The sequence below is a fragment of the Hyperolius riggenbachi genome, chromosome 3, assembly GCF_040937935.1.
Source record: "Hyperolius riggenbachi isolate aHypRig1 chromosome 3, aHypRig1.pri, whole genome shotgun sequence".
NCBI lineage: Eukaryota > Metazoa > Chordata > Amphibia > Anura > Hyperoliidae > Hyperolius > Hyperolius riggenbachi.
The window spans coordinates 190,521,420-190,534,445 of record NC_090648.1 but is presented as its reverse complement, the minus strand read 5'-3'; the positions used below and the strand labels follow the sequence as shown (position 1 = coordinate 190,534,445).

The 13,026-nt window shown below is 42.2% G+C and overlaps 1 protein-coding gene across 3 annotated transcripts in view; it reads left to right on the top strand.

The window, feature by feature from the left end:
- ONECUT1 (one cut homeobox 1) overlaps nt 1–13,026 on the top strand; it is a 65,481-nt gene that overhangs the window by 37,696 nt on the left and 14,759 nt on the right. For 2 of the 3 annotated variants that reach the window (XM_068275472.1, XM_068275471.1), the window contains exon 2: nt 9,872–9,976. The exons of the other annotated variant lie outside the window; for it this stretch is intronic. In XM_068275472.1, the coding sequence (XP_068131573.1) occupies nt 9,872–9,976 (105 nt within the window). The remainder of the gene's footprint in view (nt 1–9,871; nt 9,977–13,026) is intronic. 3 annotated transcript variants of the gene reach the window in all.

Here is a 13,026-nt window from a genome sequence, read left to right as displayed (position 1 = left end):
CTGCTGTTTAGCACAGGTATCGCAGGACGGTGCTCTGCACAATCTCCTAAACTACATTTGTTTCCCATTGTTTTAGCCACCTCAGGCAACTGCAGATAGCAGGCGGAATACTCTTTGCACAGCAGGTAACTGCAACTATTTTCTCTTTCTCTGAAGGAAAGCTGACCTAAATGAGACCACTAGTAATGTCCCCAGGCAGCGAGAAAACACAGGGGGTTGTGAGAAGGAGGACAGCGATAAAGTTCTGTTTTCTTTTTCTGATTTAGCATTTTTATTTTGCACAGAATTTCATTTTTTACATTCTTTATATACAGTATATTATACATTAATTTTGCGATTTTAAACGTCTAATTTTTTTTTATTATCGTTTATTTAATTAACTAAAGCTAAATGTAAAAACAATAATTATTGGTAATCCGATTGTACCAAAGATTCTCACATTCTATGCATAGAGGCAACATAGTCCGTCATTCAGTTATTATGGGATATACTGAGCAAGCTTAAAGCAGTACTCTAGCATCAACAATAAATGCTCCGCTGCATAACCCACGTATTGCATATCTGCTAAAGCTACATCTCCTAATAAAAGGAGATCTTTAAAGTTAACCCGTAACATTAAGAAAAAAAAGGTTACCATATATACTAGGTAGAGGGAAACCTCTGGATGGCCAACAGGCTTCCCATGTCTTCCTCAACCCCACCGCCATTGGCCAGGACCCTCTTCTTGTAAGTGGCCATACTCCCCTCTCTGTACACATGCGTGAGCACAGCCACCCATGCCGCAGTAGCTTATTGCGCAGGCATGGCTGTACTCATACAGAGCGCACTCATACACAGAGGAGAGCACAGCCATGAGAACATATCCAACAAGCTCTGGACGGATGTGTTCAGATGGACTCTGTGCAGAAATGGTGGGCTCATGGATAGTGTGGAAAGCCTCTGGACCATTCAGAGGCTTTCCTCTAGTTAGGTAATGCTCACAAAATCTAAGCTCTCTGTCCATCAGCTTCAGTGTTTTCCTATGTGGACGGGGCCACGCTTCCATCCGATCGACAGTTAAAGCCTACCTTAACACTGTGCATTTGAATCATTGGAATAAGCAGAATCTGGGAGTATCTGGTTTTGTCCTAAAACTGTCTGTGTAGCAGCCTCTCACTGTGGAGTGATCATTTGTGCTGTTTTGTCATAGTGACGGGTATAGAGTTTCGGTGCAGTGTCTTATAGTTGTATGCCATGGCATAAAGAAGACCTATTGCAGCAAAAATGCAATGCTTAGCAGAGATTTAGTGTTTTGTTTGTTCTCTCATTTCCAGGCTGTGTGGTAATCTGCTTTATTTCAGTAAACAGACAGGCAAAGCATACTTACATAACAGCAGCAGACATAGATGACACAGTACATATAAGACAGTTGTGCCACATGCAGATATGTTAGTAAAATAATTGACCAAATATAGTGATTTTTAATTTGTTTGTATAAATAGTTGTTTTTATCTATCTTACGATTTACAGTATTTGGAAACCAGATGATGTTTTAGGTTATATTCATACATAAAAATAGAACGTTTTAAAAGGTTCACAAACTTTTAAGTACGACTGCAGTTCAAGGCTACACTTGACTTCCTTTGATCCATTTTTGTTCCATGTGGTGCCGTGGGAATATTAGCGGTATGTATGTGATGTGATACAGGCCAGAAGAGTTGATGGACATCAACTCTTAACATCAAGAGGGCACCACATTTTAGATGTCTTTATGGTTCTTGTACATCAATCCGATATAATAAAACCCCTGTGTCTCTGCATTCTGTCCCTGTTTCTCTGTGCTTCCAGACCTGACAGTTTGCTGTCTGTGAACCTCATTGCATTGTGGGAAATAACAGTCCAACTGCCAAGCAAGCAACATCTCCCTGTGTGCATATACTGCAGATAGCGGTGGGGGACGGGCGAGCAGGACGCATCTGTGCTCGTGTTGCGGGGGAAAGCGTCCGTAGCTTAGCGCCCATTAAAATGGGCGGGCTTTTTCACTAGTATCTAATAAAGAGTACTATTAATTTCTATGAGCGACCATGTTTTTTCTTATTAGGCTACAGTCATGGGCCTGCACTGTTTATATTGAATATACAGGCATTTAGAGCAGTTTTTAAAACTTTACATATATATTGTTAGTAAGTATTTATTTATTTATTTTTAGAGATGGATTAAGATGTAGTAGGGCCCTATGCAAGGTAGTAGATTTGGGGCCCCCTTTTGGTCCTTTTAATATGCGGAAGTGGAGAGAGGTCAGAGAAGGTGGCAGGTGCACCCCTTGACACCCACAAGGCCCCTAGAACCTGCCTAGTCAGCCCGGTGGATGATCCTGCTCTGTTTTTGCTCAGAGTACTCTCACTCACCCATGACTTATTATTGTGCTGGGCAGAGTTTGTCTATAAAAACAAGTGAAGCCCTTCCCAACCTCCTCATGCAAGTCCTGTTACTGTTACTTGCAATATCTTTGGTGGGCTCCCTATGTTGGTGCATTTGCGGCACATTTTGATGATTATTATTAAAGTGTAACTGTTAGGCATAACATTCTTTATTTTGATCTGGTAAACAAGTAATAAGGATGATAACCAGGCTATCCAAAAGTTAAAAATCACTCTTACTTTTCTTCTCCATAAAACAGCCCTCCCCAGTTTCCCTGACTTGTATTTGGTACATCTGCCACACAAAGGAAGTTGCAGGGCATGCTGGTGTTTTCTTTTTTTCTTCTTTACTTTCCCTTCAGACATAGCTAATGCAGCCTGATTGGCTGAAGCCTCTTTCCCTGCCGTTTTCCCCTCCCACACCTCTGTTCCTCTCTGATTGGCCAATATTTCTCATACTGATGCAATGCACTTTCTACTGCAGAGCTAGGTGGGAGTGTCTGAAGACTGGGAGGGGGGTGGGCAATGATACACAGACAGAGTAAGGAAGGAAATGATGTCAGGATTGGCTTCAAGATAGACACAGTCAAAATGGAAAATATCTACATATATATGTGTTTTTTTTTCTGATATAGTGAGGCTGATAGCTCCTCTTTAAACTTTATTTATAACATATTATGCAGCGCTGTGCAATAGAGAGGAGAGACATTACAGCACATATGGATTAATACTCATTAAGAGTTTTATTAATAACTAGTAAAAAGGCCCGCCCATTAAAAAACGGGCGCTAGGTCATAGCCGCTACCCCCCACAATGCACGCACATACACGTCCTGCTTGCTCGTTCCCCACCACCGTCTGAAGTATATGGACACAGGGAGCTGCTCGCTTGGCAGTTGGAAAAAGCTATTATTTCCCACAATGCAATGAGAAACTCTGTGAACCACACACAGCAAACTGTCAGGTCCGGCCCTGTGTCCTAACTGCCCTGGCTGCGCACATGCTCAGTACAAAAAAGCCAGGGACACACAACCATTCAGTTGATGACGCAGGGACACTTGCATTTTAATGGATAGGAGGATTGTTAACCACTTGCCGACCGCACACTCATAACGTGCGTCGGCAAAGTGGCAGCTGCAGGACCAGCGACGCAGTACTGCGTCGCCAGCTGCAGCCTAATTAATCAGGAAGCAGCCGCTCGTACGAGCGGCTGCTTCCTGTCAAATCACGGCGGGGGGCTCCGTGAATAGCCTGCGGGCCGCCGATGGCGGCTCGCAGGCTAGATGTAAACACAAGCGGAAATAATCCGCTTTGTTTACATTTGTACGGCGCTGCTGCGCAGCAGCGCCGTAAGGCAGATCGGCGATCCCCGGCCAATCAGCGGCCGGGGATCGCCGCCATGTGACAGGAGACAGCCTGTCACTGGCTGCACAGGACGGATAGCGTCCTGTGCAGCCGGATCTCCAGGAGGGGGCCAGGTAGGAGAGGGAGGGGGAGGATTTCGCCGCGGAGGGGGGCTTTGAGGTGCCCCCCCCGCCACCCACAGCAGGCAGGAGAGATCAGACCCCCCCAGCACAACATCCCCATAGGGGGGAAAAAGGGGGGCAATCTGATCTCCCTGCCTGCACCCTGATCTGTGCTGGGGGCTGCAGAGCCCACCCAGCACAGATCAATCAAACCAGCGCTGGTCCTTAAGGGGGGGTAAAGGGTGGGTCCTCAAGTGGTTAATTAACTAATAAGTTGTAGCTCCTACTGCCTAATTTCCCCAGTAAATTATTCCTTATGCTAGGTACACACTATGAGATTTTCTGGCAGATTTATTATCAGATCGATTATTTCCATCATGTCCAATCTGATTTCATGTTCCGATTGATTTCCGAATGTTTTCCGTTCACTGCTTTCGGAAATCAGTCGGAAAATGATCGGAAATCGATCTGATATGAAAATAATCGATCCGACAGTAAATCTGCCAGAAAATCTCATAGTGTGTACCTAGCATTAGACATGCTACAGTATGTTACTGGATTCCACGGTGTACCTAAGCAGAGGGCAACACTAATCTAGGTTTATGGAAGAGGAGTCTCAGTGATACTGTGCCAATGATAAAGAGACAGATAGAGAATCTGTGGCTGAGAAAGTCCTCCACCTGCGGGCTGGTATGTTGTCAGTGTCCTTGTAGACTGATTGATTTATAACCAGCTAATGCATTGCTACATTTGCTCTGGGTTAATGTTTACCTAAATGAGATACCGCAGTAGGAGATATTTTCAGACACAATTTCATAGGGGACCACGTTCCAATACAACACTGCAAAATGTGTCATACAGTGAAGTCAGTGTATTAATCCAACCCACAAGAGCCCAGCACACAGCAATCACTGGAAATGCCTGTGTTGTTGTTGCAACGGAATCCACAATTGTTATTTACTCATTGAAATTTAAATGAGGATTGAGCTCACTGACAGCAGTGCTGCTGTTAGATAGGTAATTAACTGGCTAGCTAGCTGCGCTTAACACTTGAACCAAACATCCCGAAGCCTAATCTTTATATAACTATTCACATATAAGGGAGTGATTTGCTAAAGAAAATATGTAAGGAAGCTATAGCATTTCACTGCTTCACTTCCCCAACCAACTATTTCATATACCCAAGTCATGGAAGAAGTTCCTGCATTTAAACTTCCCTGCACCTGCTGGTTACAAGAGAGCAGTGTGAACACAGCAACATGTCACTGTTCTTCACTACTTTTCTCCTTTAGAAAATCACTCTCATGGAGCACTGTTTTTAAGCATAGGCAAACCAGGCAGATGCCTAGGGGGAACCTGTGGGAGGGGGCACCATAGAGCTATTCTTAGCTCACTGTGCTTTATACCTTTTTATAATAATTACTAGTAGCAATAATAAAGGGATGGATGATGATTTAAACACATATATGGGCATTGGGCACTGCCGATGAGTGTAACAAAGGAGGCCTGTATAGAATAAGAATGATATTGCAGGTAGTAATCATGTGCTAATTAAACTGCAATTTATATATTTTTGTGTCTATATTGTTTATTACAACTTTTCTGCCTTTCCAGGACAATATTCTGACCTGTAAAAACACAGGCCAGTCATAAACAGTATATTTAATAAAAAAATAAAAAAAAAAACTAGCTCACACACCCCACATAACTATTATAAGGAGGGGGTTATTATGTGGGTTCGGGCCAGTGAGTTTGAGGCAGTGACATATACATTGGGCATGGTAATGATCTCTGGACCCTCTATAGACTTATTTTGAGCAATAATATAATTTCTGTATACCATACCTGCCAAACGAATTAATGTAGGCTACGATCTTCCTATTCCAAGGAGTGAGAGATGCCTTGGTTGGGGCACCAAATTGCCCAGAAATGGTCCTACTCTCATGGAAGGGCAGATAAAATGTATATGTTTTAATCTGATTCTATTAGTTACAAAACAGCAAATACACATTTTATTAAAAGATACCCGTGAGAGCAATTAGGAAACTTCTTTATGTATACTTTTTTGAAACCTGCCAGCTAACTCGATGTTATGCTAATCTTTTGGCTCCAGTAGTGCTTGAGTTACATTCCTGCAATAAGACTGCTGCTGGTGGAGTCAGGAAAGCCATTCTCTCCTATTCCTCTTTGTCAGTGACTTGGAGTGAATTAGAGGACGGGGATGAGTATACATGAGTGCTGCTCATGGTCATCTTTTAGCTCCCCAACTAGAGTGTCATATTGGCAGTTACAGTCCCTCCTAAGCCAGGAGTCTAGTCTGCATTGCCAAAATCTAAAATATTTGCATTGAAGATATTCCCAAGTGCTATATATGCACATTCATAAAGGGAAATTGATAAAAAATAATGAAAGCTTTGTACTGTGTTATCTGGTAAACTTGTAGTCTAAGCTTTGCTCTATGATATGCAGGCAAGGGAGTCCCTAATTTCTGACAGTCAGGAAGTTTGTGATTGTATAGCAGTGTTACAAGGCTGTGAACATGCATAGATGTGTTATGATTCTGTTGTGCTTTATTGTGCTTGCTCAGGTGTACACGTTTTGGTTGACAACATATTTATTGTCTAAAGGGAAGTATGAGACTCCATCATAAGGACTAGAGTTGGAAGGGCCACTTGCGACTAGGGATGAGCGAGAGTGTCTCTGCCAGTCTTGTGAGAATTTCCTCGAACCTCAGGGGGTACCGCTGGTCACTTTCGCAAATTGCATTAATGTCAGTGGCGCTGATTTAGCGGTTAATGGCAAAGCCCCCGTACATGCTATAGACATCAAAATGTGCTGAGTATGTTAAGGTGAATAGTGGGGACAAGGGAATTTATCTTCCAAAAAGATCTTGTAGTTTTTTTTTTAAAATTGAATTTTCAATAGGAAAAGTGTTTTCTAAATGCGGTTAAATGCTAGATAAATGTATCCACCCATCAGTAGTGAACATTTACAGAAACAGCCCTGGATTTCCTGCTGGGGATTCATGTGGGTCAGCAGCAGATACAGAATACTAAGCCACAGGAAATGCTTTTGTTGGGGATTACTGTACAGCTACAATACAGCAGTATAAGGATCCCTTGCAAATATTATCTGCATTCAATAAAATAAAATAAAAACAAAATAACCCCCATCCCCTTGCCAAGCCTCTTTGCTGTGAAAAAACAAGCAAGATTGTCGCAAAATAAAGGTTTGAAAATGTGCCTGCGCATCCCTAGTTGTGACATCAAGTATAGAGGCCTCTCTCTTAGACTGCCCAGTATAGAGGCCTCTCTCTTAGACTGCCCAGTATAGAGGCCTCTCTCTTAGACTGCCCAGTATAGAGGCCTCTCTCTTAGACTGCCCAGTATAGAGGCCTCTCTCTTAGACTGCCCAGTATAGAGGCCTCTCTCTTAGACTGCCCAGTATAGAGGCCTCTCTCTTAGACTGCACAGTATAGAGGCCTCTCTTTTAGACTGCCCAGTATAGAGGCCTCTCTCTTAGACTGCCCAGTATAGAGGCCTCTCTCTTAGACTGCCCAGTATAGAGGCCTCTCTCTTAGACTGCCCAGTATAGAGGCCTCTCTCTTAGACTGCCCAGTATAGAGGCCTCTCTCTTAGACTGCCCAGTATAGAGGCCTCTCTCTTTTAGACTGCCCAGTATAGAGGCCTCTCTCTTAGACTGCCCAGTATAGAGGCCTCTCTCTTAGACTGCCCAGTATAGAGGCCTCTCTCTTAGACTGCCCAGTATAGAGGCCTCTCTCTTAGACTGCCCAGTATAGAGGCCTCTCTCTTAGACTGCCCAGTATAGAGGCCTCTCTCTTTTAGACTGCCCAGTATAGAGGCCTCTCTCTTAGACTGCCCAGTATAGAGGCCTCTCTCTTAGACTGCCCAGTATAGAGGCCTCTCTCTTAGACTGCCCAAAGATAAATATGCAGCTTGTTGCCGAATCCACTTTTCTGACATCTACTTTGAGTTGAAATGTCAGTTGTGGGTGAGCTGGCTGTTTAAAGCAAACATATCACAAAAAAGGGTAAAAAGAACTAATCACATGATGCACACTGCAGAACTTAAATATAATGTTTCAGATGGTAGCTTAGTTTTGAAACATTCTTCATAAAATATACTCTAAGTGCCATGGTGACCATCTCACCCTCCACCACTCCCAGACAAGCACTCCGTCATCCTACAGATTGTCATGTGGGAAGGCTGCCACTTGGGGAGCTCTCTCCTGTTCTTTTGCTGGCTTTCAGCACTGGGGTATCCCTGCATCAGGCACCTTGCTCAGTAGAAGAAATTGCTGGACTTCTTTACCAGTTTTTAGAATAAAAAGTGCTGTATCCATGCAGGGATTTCCCTTCCAAGCGGCAAGATCAGTAACTCAATCTATTTGCTGCTTTACTAGTGGTTAGGGGTTTAATAGTAAAGAATAAAGATTCATACTTTTGGGGTGTAAAATAAACTGAGGTCCTGAATCTGAAAGAACTCACACACCTATCATATTAAAGGATCAATATGGTGGCTTTGGAGGTGGAAACTAATTCAACTTATACAGAAAAAGTGAAATTCATGATTGCTTTAGCTGCTGCTAGCAACATATACTGTACCTCTTGATCAGAGATTGTCAATGAGATGCAGTTTTTTTATGACTTGCATGCAGATTGTGTGCAGCTAGAAATTGTGCTTATCAAATTCAGTTCAAGGTGCCCATCCATTACTTTTTTTACCTGCTTGACAATTCGATTTGGATCATTTTATCACATAGGCAATCGATTATGTTTCATCATGCTTGATCAATGGAAATTGGCCAATATCTGGTCGAATCAACCAATTTACTCGATTGGGCACCATGAAGTGAAGGAGAATTGCATGAGATCTCACTTGCAGTATGTGGGCCACTAGTTGTTTGCCTTCGACTTTCAATTGACCAGATTGTTGTTGATCGCTCAATAAAGTCAATCACTTAGTCGCTCTGTGGAAAATTGAGTAAAGTACTGGCACCATGCAATTTGCATTGCACCAATCTACAAACAATTTGCTTCCAAGCCAGAAAACTTAGCACCTCAATGACCATGTCTGCTTTAACATACTCTTTCATACAGTATTTATGGAGGATAAGCTCTGCTTGTGCATATTGTAATCTTGCAGCTAGATACCATTGCTCTAGTTTGTAGCTAGTTTGACTTATGGGCTAGTTTGACTTTTCTGTAACAAAAGAAGAATAGGATTGCTTCTATATCAGCCAACCAGATCCCTGACTTTTATAAACTTCCCTAGGGGGCCATACACTAATCGATTTTCTCATTCGATACCTTGCAGAACCCATTCATCTGCTATGAATGAAAATCCCTCAAAATCTTAGGTTGATTGATTTTCGAGCGATTTTGAGTAAAAATTTATCGAAAGTATCAATCAAACAGGATGGAAAAGCTTTGCACTGCATCAAGCAGGGCAACTCTGCAGTTCTGTTTTCAATAAATTACGTGCTGGAATCTATTTTCAAGTTGATGTGCTGTTTATGGAAGGATTCAAATCCTTCTGAACTGATTCTTTTCAGAAAAAAAAATCAATAGTTTTGGAACATTGGGTGGAAATCTATAAGTGTATGGCTAGCATTCTACATAGAATCTGCCTGCATACCTTAGTCTAGACAACACTGCTAGTATTTTGACACCAGCTTACATAAGAGGTCCTACAGACTGCTGTATGGTGCCTGGGGTTCTACAGGAAGTGACATCTCATGTTTCTGCCATCGCTTGTATTTCTACCTCATTAGAAACTAATGACACATTTTATCTTATCATCATTCTCCTCTTTTCATCCCCTGTCATCGAATGAAAACATGTGTCTTTATTTTGTTATCACTGCACATTTCCAGATGTTATTGTTTGTAATCATTATTTCTGATAACTAAAATGAAATGAACTGATTTATTGTAATGAGGTGGAGTCTACAATCATTGAAATTATCTAATGTCTTTACTGAACTAGCTTTGGTACCAGCCGATCCGGTATTTCAGCACTCTGGACAGTTGCCTGCAGACTCCCTGGTTAAAATCGGCTATCCATCACAAAGCACCCAGTCTAATCACTTGTGTGAGTATACATACTACATTTCTTCAGGAGATATTCCAGAAAACTTGTCTTTCTTTTGATTTACCTTATTTTTTCTCCGGAAGTGATAGGAACTTAATAATATTATGTGATCATCAAATAACAGTCCCTCGGGTCTTTACACTTTCACAAGATAATTGTTTTCTTCCAAAGCTTTATTCTGTTTGTCAGTAACATCTCTGCAAATGACATACTACAGTATATATACTTTATAGCTATACAGTTCTATGCAGTTTCCTCACTAACAGCTGTGTACATATATATATATGTATATATATATATATATATATATATATATTTATATATATATATATATATATATATATATATATACACACACACACACACACACACACAAAGCATAGTTTTATATCTATCTATCTATCTATCTATCTATCTATCTATCTATCTATCTATCTATCTATCTATCTATACATATCTATCTATCTATCTATCTATCTATCTATCTATATATATATACAGTTTATATCCTTTATAATAAAACCCCTGTTTCCCTGCATCACACTGTCCCTGTGTAGCTGGGTCCGTGCTTTTTGCTACTGCGCATGTGTGCAGCACGGACCCAGCCGGGTGTGCGGCTGGTGCGCGTGCGGCGGGTGCGCGCGCGGCAGTTATATATACACTCAGTATATATATATATATAGTAAGAACACATAAAAGGAACTGCGCATGGGCAGTAATCAGTAGGTGTGATTGAAGCTCTTGTTTCAGATATTGTGGGACTGAGAGTGGGAGAATGGAGGGCGCCCAAAGGACACAGAGGGGCCTGATATACTACTGGGGGTGGAAGAATCCCCAGGTAAATAAAAATCTATTTTTTGCGCTAGTTCATGTGTGTTTTTCAAAAAAACTGTATACCACCAAAGCAGGTAAAAACAGCACCACCAAAGACTGCAATGTTACAGGATCACCGAAGTGACATGTGACATGATGAGATAGACATGTGTATGTACAGTGCCTAGCACACAAATAACTAGGCTGTGTTCCTTTTTTTCTTTCTCTGTCTGAAAGAGTTAAATAGCAGGTATGTAAAAGTGGCTGACTCAATCCTGACTCAGACAGGAAGTGACTACAGTGTGACCCTCACTGATAAGAATTTCCCCTTTTTATCTCTTTCTTGCTCTCAGAAGCCATTTTCTGCTAGGAAAGTGTTTTATAGTTGAAATTTCTTATCAGTGAGGGTCACACTGTAGTCAGTTCCTGTCTGAGTCAGGACTGAGCCACTTACATACCTGATATTTAACTCTTTCAGGCAGAGAAAGAAAAAAAGGAACACAGCCTAGGTATTTGTGTGCTAGGCACTGTGCATACACATGTCTATTTCATCATGTCACATGTCACTTCGGGTATCCTTTAATAGCTACAATTAGCGGTTATTAACAGTTTTTTGGGCACCGGAGGCGCCCCATAAAATAGCAGGCACGAGGGCCACATGTCATGCATGCTGACACCCGCAATGCTAATCATGGCTATCAACATTGCCACCTGTGGCTGTGAAATATTGGCATATAAGGTTAGGCAACAGGTGGTGGGTCTTTAGGGATAAGTGCTGGCAGGGGGCCCTTCATGTTAGGCATGGTGGGTTAAGTTTAGACACTTAAGATTAGGCGAGTTAGGCAGAACAGATGGGGGATGGAGTGCTTAGTGTTAGGCACCACCAGGGGATTTTTAGAGTTAGGCAGTGCCAGGGGGGTCCTTCACATTAGGCACCACAGGGGGGAGGGGGAGTTAGGGTTAGGCACCACCAGGGGGATCAGTTAGTGTTAGGTATCGACAGGGAGGGGTGTTAGGATAAATTAAGTTATAGTAAAATATCAGTAAAAATTATCAATATTTCACTATTGGTAAGACAAATTAAGTTATAATAAAATATCAGTAAAAATTATCAATATTTCACTATTGGTAAGCCTAGTTACTCTGAAGTTTTTAATCAGTATTAGAGCTTATTTCTACTAGGAGTCTTGGCAATTTCTGATTCGGCCATGGCTCCTGTTCTGCTGCACAGCCGCAGCCCAAATTGTTTAGCTGTGCCATGCAAGACTATAGGGATTCCGGTGCGTTCCATCCAGATTGTAATCTGGACAGCAACCCATTAAAGAGCTAGGCAGCGAATCTCCACCCCACTCACCTGCAGGGAAACGCAGCGATTCTACACATAGAGGAAACAGACCCTAACTGAAGTATTACTATTAAGAATTAAGGCAGGCCAGTAGTGGAGGATTGACAGGGGACATGGTCGGACTGACACAAAGACACTGATAGACCAATGAACCCATGGTTAAGGGGGTCCTCTGAGAGCCTCATGGAGGCCCCCTGAGTTGCAGAGTAAAGCAAGTGCAGCACTACATGGAAGTTACATACCTTTCTGGGCTCCACCAATGACCTTCCTTCTTACTACCATCAGAGTCTCCACCAGTCATGTAACCCACAAGAGAGGGCACTGTAATCATAGAGACTCTGCTGCTAAGAGAAAGGAAGATCATTGATGGAGAGGTATGTAACTACCATTCAGCGCTCCATTTGCTTTCTTATGGGGGAGGGGAGTAACTATACTTCGGGGAGGGGGGAGGGGGAGGTTTATCTGACTACCTATAGTAAGCTAAGGGCCCCACCTGCTACTTTTACTCTGGCAAACGATACTGGGACAACATAATACTGGAGGGTATCACTAGCTCCCTGTACTGAGGGGCTACCTGGGCCACAAAGGTACGTTCATTTTTTTTTGGGGGGGGGGGGGGCATACAAATTTTGCTATGGGGCTCTATAAGTTTCTCAGTATGCCCTGGCTGACATCTTTGTAATGATCCTTTCCAGGGAGTGCGTTTGAAGAGAATAAAGTTAATACTGAGAATCCCCAATTAAAGATAGGCTAGTCCAAAATCTGTCAGATCTGTCAACTTCTTTCTAGCTACTGTAAATGACAGCAACATAGGGAAAAGGTCATTTATAGTGCTTTTTACTCTGGGAGAAATTTACGTTTTATATGTATGTATTTTTAATTTCACAATTTT